Here is an 18322-nt window from a genome sequence, read left to right as displayed (position 1 = left end):
TTGCGCTCTACCATTTGAGCTACATCTCCTTGCGCTCTAATCCTTGTCAAACCATGATTAACACTGTAGTAAATATCACTATTGATACACTAACCATCCCAAACAAAACATCCTCATATGAAACTGTGTTTTATTTGCGTATCTGAGATTTCATAGGGTCCATTATTAAATCAACCTGTTTGTCTTTCGCAGATCATTTGCAGACAATCAACTTTAGGTACTCAACAGGCATAGTAAAGCTTCTTGCAATCGCATATATAATTTTAAATCAACCTAATAAACCCTCGATATGTGGTTCAGTGCATGCCCATATAATTCCTTCACATGGACTATCAATCTCACTCGCTCAAATCCTTAGCGTAGTCATGTAGTCATGTAGTCAAATGGTATAACCAGGATGGTTCTAATGTTATTTATATGGTTCAGAAAAGTGCTAATTAGGGTTTTCTATCATCATTTATATAACCGAAATCAATTTAACACATGTCAAATGTGAGATTAAAGACATACCCAAAGAAGGCTCTCATAATCGAAATCCACATAATTCTGAACATCTCAGTGATAGTTCCATTTATTTTATGCCTCCATTTTGCAAGATTATCTCAGTGAGCTCAAAAGCTCATAAAGCACATAGTTCATTTGTTCAATTAAGATAGCATCAATTTACAGCTTATATCGTCATCACACTTGGTCCCAAAGAAATTTTTAATTTCCAAAACATATCTGGATTGCACTAGAAACATATAGGAAAAAATACACTTTACCCCCCAAAATTTGGGGCGATTTTCAGTTCGACCTCTAATGTTTCAATTTTTGCAATGCATCCCCCCCCCAAAAAAAACTTCCAAATTTTTGCAATTCGAACAATTTTATTCCAAAATTCTCATATTGCTCCTAATTTTTTTTTTTTTTTATAATTTTTTTTTTTTTTTTTTTAAATTCAGGGTTGGCCATTTTTGCACCACCATTTTTTTTTTTAATTTTATAAATAAAAAATAAAAAAAATTATGGGCAATATGGGAATTTTGGGATAAAATTGATCAAATTGCAAAAATTTGGAAGTTTGGGGGGTGCATTATAAAAATTAAAACATTGGAGATCAAATTGAAAATCACCCCAAATTTTGAGGGATGAAGTGTAATTTTCTCAAACATATAATGCGAGGGATTGAAGGCATAGACATTTCTAAAATGAAATCATTCTAAAAGATCAATTACTGACACAAATGATTGTATATTATAAGGTGGAGTAAGAAGAACAAACGTCATATACTAGCTAGGGAAGAGGTAAGAGGTAGAAGGGATAGACTAGTTGTCAAAAATAATCAAATGGGATTATTTAAATTGATAGGGTTCAGAAAACTGCCATGTACAATCCTGGGCCTCCGATGAAAAAGCTCTATTCTCGTGAGCCTTTAGCCAAGGAGACTGAGGAGTGTGTGCGTTCTTCAAGGTCATCATTAGCTCGTTGAAGGCCCTCACTAGCTCCATTACCCAACTCCTCCCCCTCGCACCCGCTCGCCCGCCTTGCTCCACCCCTAGCTCTGGTCCTCCTCCTAGCGTCCACCTAGCTCCACTACTCTAATTGCTCATGCCACCGCTAGGACCTTGCAATTACGATGGACAACCGACATCGTCTTTGGAGGAGTTGTGCTTTGGTTGTTATTGATGGATTGAATCCCACTAGAGCCTCCATTAGAGGGACCGATTGAGAGGTGCCGTTAAATGACCATTTGTCCTAAAAGTTTAAGCTTATAAGAAGAGGTAAATTTAATCATTTAATTAAATACTTTAATACTTCACCTCACATGTGGGCGTAAACTCCATTTTTAATAAAGTGGAGCCTAACACCTAGAATATTTAATTTAAATTAGGGGTGAATGACTAAGACAAGTTTTAAACTCAGGACCTTTGCTCTGATTCCACGTTAATTGATTAAATTTATTTTTCCTATAGGCTTAAGTTTTTATGACAAATAGTGATTTAACCATGTAGATATGCTCGCTTATCTTCTTTTGCTTTAATTCTTCATTTGATTAAATCATATTTTACTGAATGCCTAAAATACCTCCCATCGTTCCATATAATTCCATCAGTGCCGTTGTATAAACCCTCCTATCCTATAGTATAACTTTTAGGGCCCGTTTGGTTTGCGGAATAGATCCTTGTAATGAAATAGTTATTCATATGAAATAGTCATTATTTTGTTTGGTAAGTGTCTATTCCTATGAATAGTTGTTCCCATGGGAATCACTAATCCCTTTGCATAGGAATAACCATTTATCTAAAAAAAATGAGAGGAATAGATATTCTTAAGAGAATGTCTAAAGTTTTCCAAAAAACTATATATATATATATATATTTTAAAATTTTCTCTCCAACTTTAAAAATAATTAAAAAAAAACCCTTGTGGGTGACTGGCCGCCCACCACAGGAACTAGGGGCCCAAAGGACTTCGGGGGTGGTTGCGGCCACCCCGGATGGAATCAGGGGTGGCTAGGCCACTCCTAGTTCCTGCTTTGGGTGGCCAGCCACCCACAATTTTTTATTTTTATTTTTTAAGTTTTGAACAAATTAGAAATTATATGGGCTTTTTAGTAATTTCGGTTCAATTCCAATTATGAAATGTGTGTTGCTATCAAACTAAAGAATTGGAATAATTATTCAATTCCAACCTCTTCTATTCATAGTAATACCTATTTATTTTCCTACTGGAATACCTATTCCGCAAATCAAACGGAACCTAAATGACAAATGTAATTGAATTATCGCTTGACTGCCTCTTTGGCTTTTGTTTTTTTTCTTCTAAAAATAAATTAACAAATAATTTAAGCACAAAACATTTTTAAAAACATAAAACCAACTTTTACCCTTATGTAAGAACATTTTTTTTTTTTAAAAAAAAAAACCCCTCAAAACATATTAACATACAAAATTTAATTCAGAATATAATAGTCACTACGTTCTGAGGCTCTTGGGCTCTAGCCTCTACGTAAGAATACCACATTTTGAAGCCTAAACCTATTAGTCCAAATACGATTTCCATGTGTTCCAAGATCAAAGTTCAATCTAACTATTTTAAAAATTAATTATTGAATTTGTAAATCCTACAAAGTTAATAATTAATTAAATTTTTTTTTTTTGAGTAGAATAATTATTATTATTATTATTTTATAAATTAAATAAGAGGAGGATAATAAAATTTAGGAAAAATTACATTTTACCCCTCAAAGTTTAGGGCGATTTGCAATTCGACCTCCAAAGTTTCAATTTTGGTAATCCATTCCCCAAAGTTTTAAATTTTTGCAATTCGACCAATATTATCCCAAAATTTTTATATTGCCCATAATTTTTATTTAAAAAAAAAAAACAAATTTGGAAGTGTAAAAATGGCCAGATGGCTAGCCACCTCGATTTTTTGTTTATTTATTTTATTTTTTTATAAAACATAAAAAAATAAAAAATTAGGGGAAATATTGGAAGTTTTGAATACAATTGGTTAAATTACAAAAATTTGAAACTTTAAGAGAGTGAATTGTCAAAATTAAAACTTTAGATATCAAATTGTAAATCATTTCAAATTTTAAAGGGGTAAAATATAATTTTCTCTAAAATTTAAATGAAAACAAACGTAACCTTTAACATTACGTAGGAATGAAGGAAAGAACGGACATAAAAAAGCGCCGCCACTATTAACTGTGGACCCTCTACGATCGTGTAATCCAAATCAACGGCCGTAAACTGCCACAACATCGTGTACGTAACGGAGAAAGGTTGGCAATCCGAACACTCGCACCCGAGTATGGGATCAGAATATTTACACCGGAGATTCTCCACGCCTTTTAATGAGGAATTAATATTCGAATCCAATGGAAACCAGATGGTCCAACTCAGAAAAGAGAACTCGTTAAGCCTTCCAATTACTCTTTCTACCTCTCTCGTCACTCAATAGTTGGACTTCACCCAAGGCCACGCGCTATGAGCGGCGGTGGAGGTGACGCTCCGCCTCGTCCGGCGACAAACGGCGGCGAGTTCCTGCTGTCTCTGCTCCACAAGCAGCAGCAGCAGCACCACCACCAACAGCGCCAAACTCCGCCACAACAACAATCTCCGACCGTTGATCCCGCCGTTGCAGCTGTTGGCCCCACCCTTCCCTTCGCGCCACCACCATGGTCGTTCAATTCCAACGGCCCCGATCTTCCTTTCCCTCTGCCTCCTTGGCCCCACTCGCTCTCTCCTCCTCAACCTTTCCCTTCAAACTTCCTAGGGTTTCCGCAAAACCCTTTCCCTCCTCCTCGGAATCAGTATCCAGGCAATCAAATTCCACCAAATCACATTCTCTTCGGCGACGATTCCAGGAAAGTAGGGTTTCCTGGGATTGACGCCAGAGACAACAGTAGAATCGACAAGTTTACTGTGCAGCAGACGCATCATGAGCCGAAGCTCAAGTTCGGTTCTTTCGCTAGCGAAATTCGGAGCCCTGAGGTTTTGTCAAATGTTATTTCTCAGAATTCTTTGGATACTACGAAGTTCGATACTCAGAAGGAGGGCGAAGCGGGTTTGGGTACCAGAAGCTATAATGGGTTGGATAGGAATTGGCAATTCGAGCCGCGGGTGAATTCGAATTCGAATTCGAATTCGAATCCAAATTCAAATGCTTTCCGGCGTGCGAATTATGATTCTCGAGAGCAAGAGCGACGAGGGGGTGAGTTGGGAAAGAAGTACCACAGTGGGAACTATCGGTCTAGTCCACCCCCGGGGTTTCCGAGCAAGCCTAGGGGAAAAGGGAATTGGGATTCTGGGAATATGAGGAGGGGGTTAGAGCACAATGTGGATAAGCAAAAGGCATATTATCTTGAATTTGGTAGTAGCGATGTTTCCTCGGATGCTGAGGATGAGAGACTGAGGAGATTATCAATGGAAGGTGAAAAGTCAGGTGAGCTGAGGCTCAGTGGACAGCTTGATCGCCGGGGGATGCCAGCAGGGAGTAACCTTCCTTCGGTGTCGGCTTTGGATATCGATGAGTCCATATCAAATTTGCATAGTGAGATTGATGAATTTGGTGATGGCAATAGTTTTCAGGGTCGAAACAAGTTCAAGGAGGATGGAAGTAATGAACTAAATGATATTGGCGAACAGCTTGTCGATTCATTGTTGCTTGAGGATGAATCTGATGGCAAGAATGGCGCAAGCCAACATCGCACTTCTCGTGAGAAGGTTGATTATTTTTGTTGCTTCTGTTTCTTTCTATTCTTATATGATGTGTTAAATAGGCTTAAAATATTTGAAATTTACAAATAAATTTTGATCCCGAAGGAACTGATATTTGAATAGAGATCTATGATATAAACATGATCTATGAATACTTAAGGTTTTCAACTTTTAGCGTTCATATACTTTCAGGTGCTAGTTGGCCGTTGTTAGTGAAAAAATGTCAATCATTGTGTATTCTCAAGGGACATATTTTTTAATGGAATAGAGGTTGAAGTTATTATTAGCGTTGGAAGATTAAATTTTCTGTGGAAAGTTAATTAAGAAACAAACGGTTTAAATGTGGGATTCACTTGTATTTGTTATCATCAGGATGTAAGGTCAGATAGCAGAGGGCAACGGCTGCTTAGCCAAAGGATGAGGACGTTAAAAATAAAGATGCAATGTCGAAGTGACATACACAGATTAAATGCACCTTTTCTTGCAATTTACGAGTCCCTAGTACCTGCAGAAGAAGAGAAGGCGCAACAGAAACAATTGTTAGCATTATTGGAGAGATTAGTTTGCAAAGAATGGCCTAAAGCTCGGCTCTATCTTTATGGATCATGTGCAAGCTCTTTTGGAGTTTCTAGAAGTGATATCGATGTTTGTCTTGCAATTGAGGATGGGGATATTAACAAGTCTGAGATTTTATTAAGGTTGGCGGATATTTTGCAGTCAGATAATCTCCAAAACGTGCAGGTATATCAGATTGCTCTTTCTGATAATCAAACAGTAGACACTCTTAAAGTTTACTTAATTGAAACTGTTTGCAGTGTGTTTAGCACTGTATTTGATGTTGCATTTGTATTTCAGTTTAGACCCTTAGATTAAGTAGTTTGCTTACATTGGCCTTGATTCTTAAGTTAGATGATGAAAAATGACCATCGGGCATGGCAGAAGAATCTGAATTGAATGTCACCTTCTTAACTCAAATTAACGTGCCATATTTTCATGGTCCATTTTGTTGTTGAGGGGAACATAAATGTAAGTAGTGAATTTTTGTTGTTTTATTATATTAGAAGTGTAGATTTCAGCCCAGCAATTCAGTCTTATTGCTGCTTTGGGTTTTAACTCCATGAATGTTTGGCCCATCAACTTCATAGTTCATGGTGGATTGTATAAAAGCAAATGGTGCGAAATAGATTAAGTCTTTTCTTTCTTTCATATATATTTTTTTCAGTTGAGTTTATTAGCCATGTGAGCTGCGCCTCCCCTGGCACATTTGCTAGTTGTGGACTTTCTTGCATGCCTATACTCTTAAATTCTCTTGGATGCCCCTTATTTTTTTTTCCCCTTTTTTTTGCCAACTGCTGCTGCTTCTTGGGAACTGGATTTTCTGTGTGATAGTCCGAAGACCAGTATGCTAATATATTCCGGCCAGGAGTTAGATATTGTGATGCAATTAAAAGGTCGTTGAAGGCCTACTAGCAGAAGCTTGAGGGAATGCCTATGGGGAGGGATGATAAAACACTTGCTATTTGATACACTATGTGATGCTTTAAACATAATTGGCCTTTCGTAGCATGTGACCAAATTCCTTCTGCTCTATTTTTTTGTATAGTCCGTCAGGTTATATAAATTATGTCCATGTTTGGCACGTGGTTATAAAGAGCTGGATTGTATTTTATTGCAATGGGTTGGATAAAGAGTATCCTACCCCAAGTTTGGAACATACCTGGATTGGATTAAATATAGGAAACTTTATTTATTTATAGTTGGCTGGTTGTCGTCGATGTTAAGAGATCTGTGGTGGTGGCAAGGATAATTAATAAAAATAAATAAAAAATTGATGCTTAATGTTGCTGATAAGCTTAAGTGGGTGATAGTTGGGCATTGATGAGTGGCTGGAAATATGTTGCCGATGGCAAGATTAAATGGCATGTGGTAATCTTGAGACCGTTGGCATTGATGGGCAAGGTGATAAATTGCAGTTTTAAGACAAACTGACAAGAAACCCATGTTATCCCTATTGGTGGTATGGAATAATGCCACCTCCCCCATTTTAATGTTATATACCCCATATGGAGTATAAAAATATCCAAAGTAATTGTTATATCCAGTCTGAAATGACATGCCAAACATTGGATATGGATATCTTTATCCAATCCAGCCTCTATACAGTGCCAAATGTGGCTTATATGTATTAAAGAAGTTTCTATATTCTCAAGATAACTCTTAATTGCCAAGGCCAACTATGGAAACGCCAATAAGGGTTTGTATATTTTTTTGTCATATCGTGATGAACACAGTTTGTCCTAATGTGGGAGCTTTAGATCTTGCATGGGGAGCTTATTGGTTATGTTGATGCGCTAGATGATCAGTGAACTCTGAATGCATTGACTACCATAGGTTGTTGAAGGGGTGGAATTGCATGAAATGTGGAAGGTTCTGCTTTCATAAATTAGGAATCTGTTCCATACTGGGGTTTTAATAGAATACCACGTTCTGGGGGCCTTTGAGCTAGGTAACAGTTGCATTTTCTTCTAATTTTTGAAGTTTTTGTTTTTGGATTAACCTATTAGACATTAACACCTTGTTATAAATATGCAGGCTGCATTCTAACATATGGACTTTGACTCACCAAAAAAGTGATTAATTAATGCTTGTCAATCATTTTCTAATTTTCTTATTTATTCTGCAAAATTGTTAAGTTGTTGGATTCCTATCTCCTGTTGCATCTCCAAAATAACATTCATGTTCCTCTTTGAGTGATTTCAGATCGTAAGCCCTTAAATCAAGTAGTGATAAGTTTTGCAGATTATTTTATGTTATTTCCTTAAAAATATTCTTCTTCTTCTGCATGGGCCTTTCCATCTAAATCTGTTCTTTTAAGGCTTTGCCTGTTAAAGTCGTACTTGGACATTTACTCTTGCATGAGGTTATGAAGTAGAAAATGCTCTAGAAAAGCATACTATAAGAGTGTCAACCAAAGTTTTGCCTCATGTAGGGCGGCTTGTGAAATCACATTCATAGGTTCATGTATAGTACATCATTATTTCATTCGTTTTGAATTTAAAGCAAATTTGTTTATGGGTTCTTGATTTAAGTTTTGTTTACAGGCGCTGACACGTGCTAGGGTCCCCATAGTAAAGCTTATGGATCCAGTGACTGGAATTTCTTGTGACATATGCATTAACAATGTTTTGGCTGTCATAAATACTAAGCTTCTTCGAGACTACGCTCAAATAGATGCGAGATTACGACAGTTGGCCTTTATTGTGAAACATTGGGCCAAGTCAAGAGGAGTCAATGAAACTTACCAAGGAACCCTGTCTAGCTATGCGTAAGTTAGGCATAAGATTTACTTGTATTCTGAAACTTAACACTTACAAATTGAGCAACATTTGCCAGTGATGGTATAATGAGACTGCTTGACCCTTGTGAATAAAAATAGAATCACCATAACTTACCTATTTGGTGCAATCTTCACAATCAATTGTTTTTTTTTTTTCAAAGTCACAGTTCATAAACATGCCTATGATGAAGATGTGCCTTTTCCTATCTTTTTTTTTGTGTGCCCTTCATTACAATCTTTTTTAACTACTGCTATTTTCTTTTCAGGTATGTCATAATGTGCATACATTTCTTACAGCAACGCAGGCCCGCTATCCTGCCTTGCTTACAGGTGTGTGTTAATCTGGTTCTGTTGCAAGCATGGAAGGCATCTGTCATCCCACATTTTCTTACTAACATGCTTCTATTGTCTTGCGGTGTATGTTGTAAAAGTGTATGATAATGTGTTACCAATTACCAAAATAACAAACATAAAATGATGCTTTTTAATTTTATTTTTATTTTTTATAATTAATCGAAATATCATTTAAAGCATAAGGTGCCCTCAAGTACATGGGAAGTATACAAGAGAAGCCACCTAGGAAGTAAGGGCAAAAAGAACAAAAAAATTGTTATAACTAATCACTAAAGGAGCAACATAAACAATTGTCCAAAGATACAAAGTATTCAAAGATATCAACTCCTCCAAAGTCTTCTCGTAGTTCTCAAAACACCTATCATTCATTTCTCTCTATAGACACTACAAAAGGCATGAAGGAACCGTCTTCCATACTACAGTGCTCCGAGTGCTGCCAACATTCCACCAAGAAGCAAACATTCTTTGCGAACTTTCTTTGTCATTCTATAAGTACTTTTTGGGTTTCCATTTAGGATGTACCTAAAGTTGTTCTTGATCATTTGGTAAACTCCTGATTTGATTTTTAATTAGTATGTTATTCCTTATTATTTTTTTGCTCCCTGGTCAAGATACTTGACCTCATAGGTTGAGGATTCAACTTTAATGCAAAAAAGAATACTTTGATTGCATAGCAACTATTATAATATTAATTAAATGATTAAATTCATTATTTCTTATTAGCTTATTCTTTTAGGATTATTGGTTATTTAACATGTTATTAGAGTAAAGGTCTTGAGTTTGAACCTTGACTCACAATTTACTCATAGTTCCAGTTAAATATTCCACGTGTTTGGCCTCATTTATTGAGGGGGAGTTTGAGCTCATACACGAAGAAGAAAATTTATTAAAGAAACATGTGATTTTCACATGTTATTTAAAAATGCATGTGCATCTCATATGCAAATGGACACATGTCATTTTTATGGATTAGATTTCCTTCAACCTAGTTTGGAGGAAAATTATATCCTGAGGGTAGTGCTAGAATTTTAATTGAATAATTAAATTCACAATTTCTTATCAGTTTAAGCTTTTTGGACAATTGATAATATAACAGCAACAAATAAATTGCTTTAGTATGATGAGGCAAATTAGAAAGGATGATGTCATTAAAAGGCTGAAACGTGTAAACCTTATTGATTCAAACTACTGTGTTCTGTACAATCAAACATATATGTTGGTGGTCTGTTACTTGCATATAATGAAGAATATCCCTTTGGGCTTACCTTCTGAAAAAGAAATGTTTCGCCCTGTATGAGTTTGGCCCCCTTTTTCCCACCCGAATTGAAGGAAGTACAAAAAGTACTTTAGACATAATATTGCTGGACAAAATTTTAAAACAAAATGGAGCTTTATCATCATGCGGTGGAGAATAAACAGCTCCTCTCGTATGCATTTCTATGTGCGAATGGTGGTTGCCACATCATTTTCTACAAAAACTTCTGTATAATTTGTTTGAATTTTTGTATTACATTACCTATTAGATTTTAGGCCTTCATATGATTAAACATCGTACCAAGAATTGGTTTTGGAACATGGTTGTTGCTCAGTTGTGGCTTACTATGGCCTTAAATTGGTGTACATAGACTTCTAGTATTAGACATGTTTGTTCTGCCTTTGTCTCACTTAGTACCTTCTCTCATGGGCTTAGTCAGCCTATTCTCTAACTTGTTGCTTGGTTTATTTACTTTCAGGAAATGGAGCCTACTTACTCTGTGACTGTAGATGATATTGAATGTGCTTTCTTTGATCAAGTTGGAAAATTATGTGATTTTGGATCCCGGAACAAGGAAACTATTGCCCAGCTGGTGTGGGCATTTTTCAATTATTGGGCATATCGTCATGATTATGCAAATTCTGTTATATCTGTCCGTACAGGAAGCATAATCAGGTTGGATGTAAACTATGGTGGCTTTGTTAGAATTCTGGTTTACTCAAATATGTGAATTTACTTATCAGAAATATAGAAGAGGAATGATTATGGAAAGTTTAATAATTATTAATACTGTGGCTTCTGTCCTCATAAACAAGAATCAGAACATGTATACGTCTGCCATTTTACCAAAAGCTGTTGCCAGATTGTTGCCCCTAATTCTTATCCTTGAGGTCTTTCTTACATGTTGAAGGTCTGATTCATACATATGCTGTTGGTGCGTTTTTATAATGACTAATTCTAGAAATTACATTTTTATCTTACAATTATCTCAAAAATATTGATGTGTTAGTTCTAACAAACAGTTGGACCAGTCCTCGTTAAAAAAAAAAAAAAAAAATCCAAGGGTTAGTTGGGGAATGACACGTCAATGTTGTAGGATAAAAATGTGGTATATAGCATTACAATAATATATATCATTGATTGCTTTAATAGCCACTGTTCAACATTGAAAAATTGGGTTTGGATAATCTGTTTACATAATTAGGTAACGGTATTATTTTTCAGTTATTGGCATTAATGTTATTTGTCCTGTTAATGTTATTTTGTTTCTTAGTCGCTCTCTTGTATACTCCCTGTGTACTTGGGTTGCGCCCCCTCTGCGTTATTTAATGCATTATTACTTATCAAAAGAAAAAATGTTATTTTGTTGATGGGGTGATAGTAAAGGAGGTAACTGCTAGGTTTTCAGAGCCTGAAAGTTTTGAAATGGCTTGTTAAATAGTTGTCTAATTTGGTTGAATCTAAAACATGTCTGATTTCATTGAAATTGAAACTTTAGTTGGGGCTGTTCCTGTGACTAACCAAATGTCCTTCACTCTGTTAATATGTTCAGCAAGCAAACAAAAGACTGGACAAGGAGAATTGGGAACGATCGTCATCTAATATGCATAGAGGATCCATTTGAGGTATCTCATGACCTGGGCCGAGTGGTGGATAAGTACAGCATAAAAGTTCTGAGGGAGGAGTTTGAACGTGCAGCCGACATTATGCAGTATGATCCAAATCCTTGTGTGAAGCTCTTTGAACCCTACGTTCATAGTTGACGTGTTGATTGCTTGTTTGAGCAGAATGTAGATGTAATTATGGTCAAGGTAACCAGTCTTGTCCCATCTTCCTCCTTTTGGTTATGGCATTTTGTCCATAGAATGTATTTAGTCTTCTAGGTTTTTATTCAAATGTCCAAAAGTGTAAAAAACTTTGGTTCTGTAGACCTCTGATCTGGATCTTTCATTTCAGATCAGAGGTATTTCAGTGGACTACTGTAACTTCTTTTCCCCCTTGCGGGAGGTGAGGGGCTTTCTCTTTTCCGTGCTGGCAACATGCATGTCCTGTGTGGAGTTTTGGGGAGAGGGGGATGGAGGGTGCTGAATTGGAACTTTAAACTACTTATATGTTTGAAACTTATCAATCTCTGGATTTGATTAAAAATCAGATAAAAAAAAGTTTCCTGGAAGGATGATATCCAGGAAATATTTTTTATTTTTATTTTGGTGTGTGTGTGTGTGTGTGTGTAAGGAATAAGCATTGTATTTGTGGTGTCCATTTTATTGACAGGGGCCATTTGTTGCCTATAGTGAAATAGCTGCAGTTTGAGCTCCATGGTGACCTGAAACGATTTCTCAAGTTTTGCTTTTTTATATTCTTCCATTTGCCGGAATCATTTTCCTGAATGTGGGTGAATCTGAAAGTTTAAATAATGGAAAACGTTATTACGAGAAAATACTTTGCTTGGTCTTGTTATTTTTCATTTTAATATGTTTATAGAAATTCTTTTTGGATGGATGAACCTAAGTTTTTTTTTGCTTTCATATTCAAATATACTCTACACTAAATATCTTTATCTTTTTTATTTTGTTGTTGTACCATTTGAATATTCTTTCTGCGTATATTTAACCAGGTGTTTTTGAATGTTCTACCTATATTTAACTTTGTACTCGGTTATGCTATGAGATTTACTAGCTTGGTAAATAGTACAATTGCCCATCTTGGTGCATAAATCTTAGAACATTTGGAACACTTCTAGGGTGTACAAATTTATAGCATGTCTCAACATCTCTATGTTGACTCATTGTAGTTCTTGATGTTGCTTATCAGCCACGACTCTTAAGACTATAGAGTAACGTTCCAAAAACTGCAAAATATTATATATCGGTTTTAAGTACTTCAACACATTGTTCATGGACTCACTGTATTGGGTGCTTTTCATATCGACATACATACGTTGACCACATATTGTAGCCCATTTTTCTTCCATATCAAATATATCATCCAACTATTTGTTATTAGTAAGGTTTACTTCTTAAGCATATTATCCCGTGCAAGTAGTAGTTTGTCTTCATCGTTATAATCATATACACAATTGTTAAAATCATTTGCAAACTGCTTTTGGTGAATGAAATATATGACTCAAATGCTTGACAACATTATGATAAATATGCCGTATATTACTCATACGAAACCATGAAAAGTATGGCAATTATATAAAGAGGAAAAATGGAGAAAAATCCATTCCTTATAGAATATTATTCAGCTGTGACCCAGATTTAGGTTTTAGGTCTACCTTGAGTTGGACTATAAAATATCCACGGACTTGGAATTACAAAAATTCCTTCAAACATGCCCAGCTTTCTTTGGTAAGAATTCTTACTTTTCTCCGGCCACAAATATATGATTTTTCATCGCTCACAACTTTAAAGTAAGAAAAAGATAAATAAAACACTCTTATTTATCGTTTTTCATTTGGACATAATGTGAACGTTCTAAATTTTTACAAATTTACAAAACAAAAATGTTACAAGAGGAGATCTTTTCCATTTTTGATTTGGAAGGAAGAAAGAATGAGAGACCATTCGAAAATGCTTTTGAACACTAGATTAAACGCAGCCAATTTGACTAAAAAAAGTACACTCTTATAAACTTTGCAAACCTGCCAACTATACACACGTCATATAGCAAAAAAAAAAAAAAAAAAAGGGAAAAAAAGGTCCAATCTTGAAATGCTACCAGCACAACATGGACTTCAACGATAACCGCAGGAGTCCGTAGCGACAATATGAATAATTTAAGAACCACAACAGCACGTGTGATTGTGTAATGATCAAAAGATATTATATAATTTGGAGAAATGTTAAGTATTCTTTTGATGTTCTTTCAACTGTGATGTGGTTTTTAAAAATTAAAATTATCGTTAAATCTGAGATTATTATTATTAACTTTTAATCTATTGGTGATTTTAAAAGTTACATCACAATTAAAAGAATACCGAGAGAACATTAAAAGAACACCTAACATTTCCCTATAAGTTGAAGAAGGGGGAAAAGAGAAATTGAAAATAAAAAGGACAACCAAACAGCTGTCGAATATTACCAAAAGAAAAAGCAAACAAATGATATACGTTTATTCCATAAGATAAGACGAAAGACATGTTGTTCACCTTGAAAAGGGTAACCTGATGGAGATATTAACAATGTGATGTGGGCTTTCTCCTATTTTCCTAGCCAGCATCTTCAAAAAAAAAAAAATTCAAAAATTCAAAAATTCAAAAATCAATGGCAACTGATCATAATCACACAGTAAATCATGATGAGCATGAGCTCCCACAAATCCTAGTCCTTGAAGCACCGCCGATCATGAGATATTATGGGGACCATTTCTTGAAGAATTTCCGGTTGTTGAAAGCATGGGAGTCACCACTTCCTCTAGACCAATTCTTGACCATCCACGCACACTCAGTGCAAGCCCTCCTCTCTCCTGGAAGATATCCGCTCACCGGCAACATCCTCCGGCTGCTTCCCTCGCTGCAACTTGTGGTTACCACCAGCGCCGGCCTTAATCACATTGACTTGCCGGAGTGCCGGAGGCTTGGCATCGCCGTAGCCAATGCCGGGGATGTTTACTCAGAAGATGTTGCAGATCTGGCGGTAGGACTTATGATTGATGTGTTGAGGAAAGTCTCTGCTGCTGACAGATATGTGAGGAAGGGGCTTTGGCCTTCTGAAGGAGATTTTCCTCTTGGCTCTAAGGTAAGTAATCATCTCTGTTTGATCTTCACTGTTTATAGGGAAAGTAGACTCTATTTCATAGGTTGCCCTTTATGAATCAAATCCGAGACGTGATGTTTGGATGTGATACCAAATGATACAAATTTTGGGTAAAGTGCTATTAAAATCTAGCTTACAAGGGAAGGGTACACCCAAAACTTATATAAGTATGCATAGTTAAGGTTACAAGTAAGCCATTTGAAATATTTAGGATCCTTAACATGATGATTCATTTTATGGTAAAGATTTTGTTTTGTTACATCGATTGTATATATAGAACCCCAAGGGGTTGGCTCAAGTGGTGGAGGCTTTGGTCTTTAAGGTTTGCTCTCTTCAAGGTTCAAGGTTTAGCACCTCATAGATGTAAACAATCTCTTGGGACCACACTCCCTTGTAAAAAGCCAGCAATTTAATTAGTTCTGTGTAGAGAAACTTTCGAGGGTGCGGTGCACGGGACCGAGGTTTACTTTGCAAGAGTGGGTCTGAAGGGCCCTACCTTAAAAAGGTTTCCTGGCATAAAAAAATATATATATATATAGTGTTGGTGCCACACGATTTAAAACTTTAAATGACTGGACAACATATATACTTGGATTTATAAAATCTAATATGAACTATAAAATAGATAATTCTCAAGAGGATTCTAACCCTTGTTGTTGGGGATAAAACCACTCTATCCCGCCCAAAGACCCATGAGACATGAAAAGAACGAAAGATTGCCGAAAATCAAGATAAGTAATTACACAAAAACAACAAGATTTACGTGGTTTATCACTAAGGGCTACGGACATAGAATTGCAACAGATTTTACTATGTAGAGAATGTTGCCCGAGGATTACAGAACAAGAGTGTTGAATAAACTGTTCAACCTCTATAGAAAACCTCACAATTCTCTCTTATGTTTTCTTTTAGTATTTTGCTCTCTAAATAACATAATTCCAAAGTCCTAGAAAGAGACTTTAAATAGGCAGCAGTAGAAATTGTGGGTTTTAAGTTGGTGCTGTCCGGACACGCTTAGGGTTAGTGAACCCATTGCCCAGCGCGTTCGGATAGATGAACACAATGTCCGGACATAGCTTCAAACTTGATGCTCCGGTGGCTCCCGTCCGGACATCTCTTTTGGTTTGTCTGGACATGCACAAACTTTGAGACTCTCGGTGGCTCCTGTCCGGATGCCCTCAAGGCCCGTATGTACATGCTTGTCTTTTAGTTACTCTCGGTGGCTCCTGTCCAGACACTATAGCAGCCTGTCTGGACACACACTCAACCAGACGACTCCAACTCCAACACTTGTCACCACGACCACTTGCCATTAATCTTAAAATGATAATATCAACATGATAGATATTAATTGTTACATTTAAAATTACTTACCATAATGTTTCTTTTTCTAAATTCCAGTTGGGGAGCAAGCGAGTTGGGATAGTTGGGTTTGGAAGCATTGGCCAAGAGGTGGCAAAAAGGGTGGAGGCGTTTGGCTGCAGAATCTCGTACAGCTCGAGGAACAAGAAGTCACTGGTTTCATATCCCTATTATTCCAATGTTTCTCAGCTCGCAGCAGACAGTGATGTACTGATTGTCTGCTGTGGTTTAACCGACCAAACACGCCACATGATTAATAAGGATGTTATGCTAGCATTAGGAAAGGAAGGAGTGATCATCAACATAGGACGGGGGCCTATAATCAATGAGAAGGAGCTGGTGCATTGCCTGCTGCAACAAGAGCTTGGAGGGGCTGGTTTGGATGTGTTCGAGAATGAGCCAAATATTCCCACAGAGCTTCTCACGTTGGATAATGTTGTGTTGTCACCGCACAGAGCTGTCCACACACCAGAAACTTTAGCAGCAATGTGTGACCATGTGAAAGCGAATTTTGAAGCTTTCTTCTCAAATAAGCCCTTACTTTCTCTGATCACGAACGATTGAAAATAGAAAAATGCTATTTTGTACTCTCTGCGCCTTCTCCCACCATACTCAGAAGAAGATCTGGCTTATTAGGGTGGATTATTGAGCATGCTACGTCAGCCGAGTATACTGGGAGAAGGACTGCAGGCAGAATGCAAAATAGTGTTTTTCAAACAAGTCTTTCTATTTCTTGGCGCAAAATTAAGCATAGTGTATTTGCCATACATGCATACTGAACAAATTACTTGAGGAAATCTTGTTGTAGTGTGCTTGCAAATAAGCTGTTCTACATAACAGAGCTTGAAATGGAATCTATTAAATTGAAAATTGTAATCTTAAAATGATCAAAATTATAGACAGGACAGGGAGTCCTAACTTGATTTTCCTAAAATTTACAGTCAATACCTTATAGATCAAAGATTTCCACAGTGATGAACAGTGGTGCTCAGAAAGTTGCTCTCAGCTCTCTGAAGCAAAAAAAAAAAAAAACACTCCCACATAACAATTTTCCCATTCTTAGCCATGGAAGAGGGAAGCTCTTCCTTGATCTTCTCTACTCCACACTACCCACCATTACAAAATTTTCCTTGCCTCCTTTGTTTACTCTTATCCCTTTTCCGTTTAGTTTCTACGGCTTTTAATTTTTTTTGGGGGGGTTTGGATCTTAGATCTACCGCAACCTTTCCACTCACACAAGCTACATTACCCTTACACCATCTTCAGCTACTTCTCATTCCATTGAAGTCCTTCGTTACAGGGTGTGTAAACCATTGCGCGTGCGAGCTACAAGCACTACTTCTCTCCTTTGTTTCTCTGGATAGATTTGACGGATGTTTATCTTTACTCTTCCAACTCTTTTTTCGCGAAGCCTTTTAAAAAAAAAAAAAAAAACTCAAAATTTAGATATGGACTTCAGACTTTATTGTCATCCGTCTCGCAATCCAAGATGGAGCCTCATTATTTACTTGTAGATGTTTTTCTTAGTCTTTATAGCTTACTCTATAACTGGTTTAAAACTAAGAACCTTTCGGGCGTTGTTCATGACACTCACAAATTTTTACCATTACCCGCTACAATTGGTACCAATGGCAGCATTTCTGTATCCTTCTTCCATCTCAAGGATCTTCTTTAGGGATGTGGAATGAGTTGTTCCATGAATAATGTTATGTTGTTTGTCTTTAATTTAGTTTCTGTGTATCTCTCTTTCTTTTTTGTATTGTTATAAAAAAGTACTCAAAAGATTCCCTCTGCCTCCATTCAACTATTCGGTCCCAAGTTGAAGGAAGTGTACGTAGCAATCAACCACTTGTTGATTTTTCTTTGCAACATTTTCTTCAAGCATGTGTAATCTAATAATAGATTCCTTGTTATTAGTTTTAAGGTAGAAAATTAGTGAATTTGTTAATAAATTAATTTATAATTTGAATAACAGTTAATAAATTAATTATATAATTAAAATTCATTATTTTCTTATTTCAATATTCTTCAATTATTATTTTTG

At 36.4% G+C, this 18322-nt stretch overlaps 2 protein-coding genes across 3 annotated transcripts; both read left to right on the top strand.

Annotated features, from left to right (window-relative positions):
- The first annotated feature begins 3887 nt into the window (after positions 1-3887).
- Positions 3888-12473, top strand: LOC132186365 (UTP:RNA uridylyltransferase 1). 2 transcript variants are annotated; one of them, XM_059600300.1, is made up of 7 exons: positions 3888-5216; positions 5583-5951; positions 8312-8535; positions 8814-8877; positions 10635-10831; positions 11709-11967; positions 12113-12473. In XM_059600300.1, the coding sequence occupies exons 1-6, from the start codon at positions 3978-3980 to the stop codon at positions 11917-11919; spliced, it is 2304 nt and encodes a 767-aa protein (XP_059456283.1). In that variant the 5' UTR covers positions 3888-3977; the 3' UTR covers positions 11920-11967; positions 12113-12473. The 2 variants fall into 2 exon arrangements, with proteins under 2 accessions (XP_059456283.1, XP_059456281.1); XM_059600298.1 differs by having other exon boundaries at positions 11709-12473.
- A 1837-nt stretch (positions 12474-14310) lies between these two features.
- On the top strand, positions 14311-17117 carry LOC132186913 (glyoxylate/hydroxypyruvate reductase HPR3-like). Its single transcript, XM_059601031.1, has 2 exons — positions 14311-14898; positions 16318-17117. The coding sequence occupies exons 1-2, from the start codon at positions 14425-14427 to the stop codon at positions 16840-16842; spliced, it is 999 nt and encodes a 332-aa protein (XP_059457014.1). The 5' UTR covers positions 14311-14424; the 3' UTR covers positions 16843-17117.
- The last annotated feature ends 1205 nt before the right edge of the window (positions 17118-18322 follow it).

Source organism: Corylus avellana, chromosome ca7 (genome assembly GCF_901000735.1).
Source record: "Corylus avellana chromosome ca7, CavTom2PMs-1.0".
Lineage (NCBI taxonomy): Eukaryota > Viridiplantae > Streptophyta > Magnoliopsida > Fagales > Betulaceae > Corylus > Corylus avellana.
Note: the sequence above shows the minus strand (reverse complement) of the source record. Positions and strands in the feature narration are given on the sequence as shown.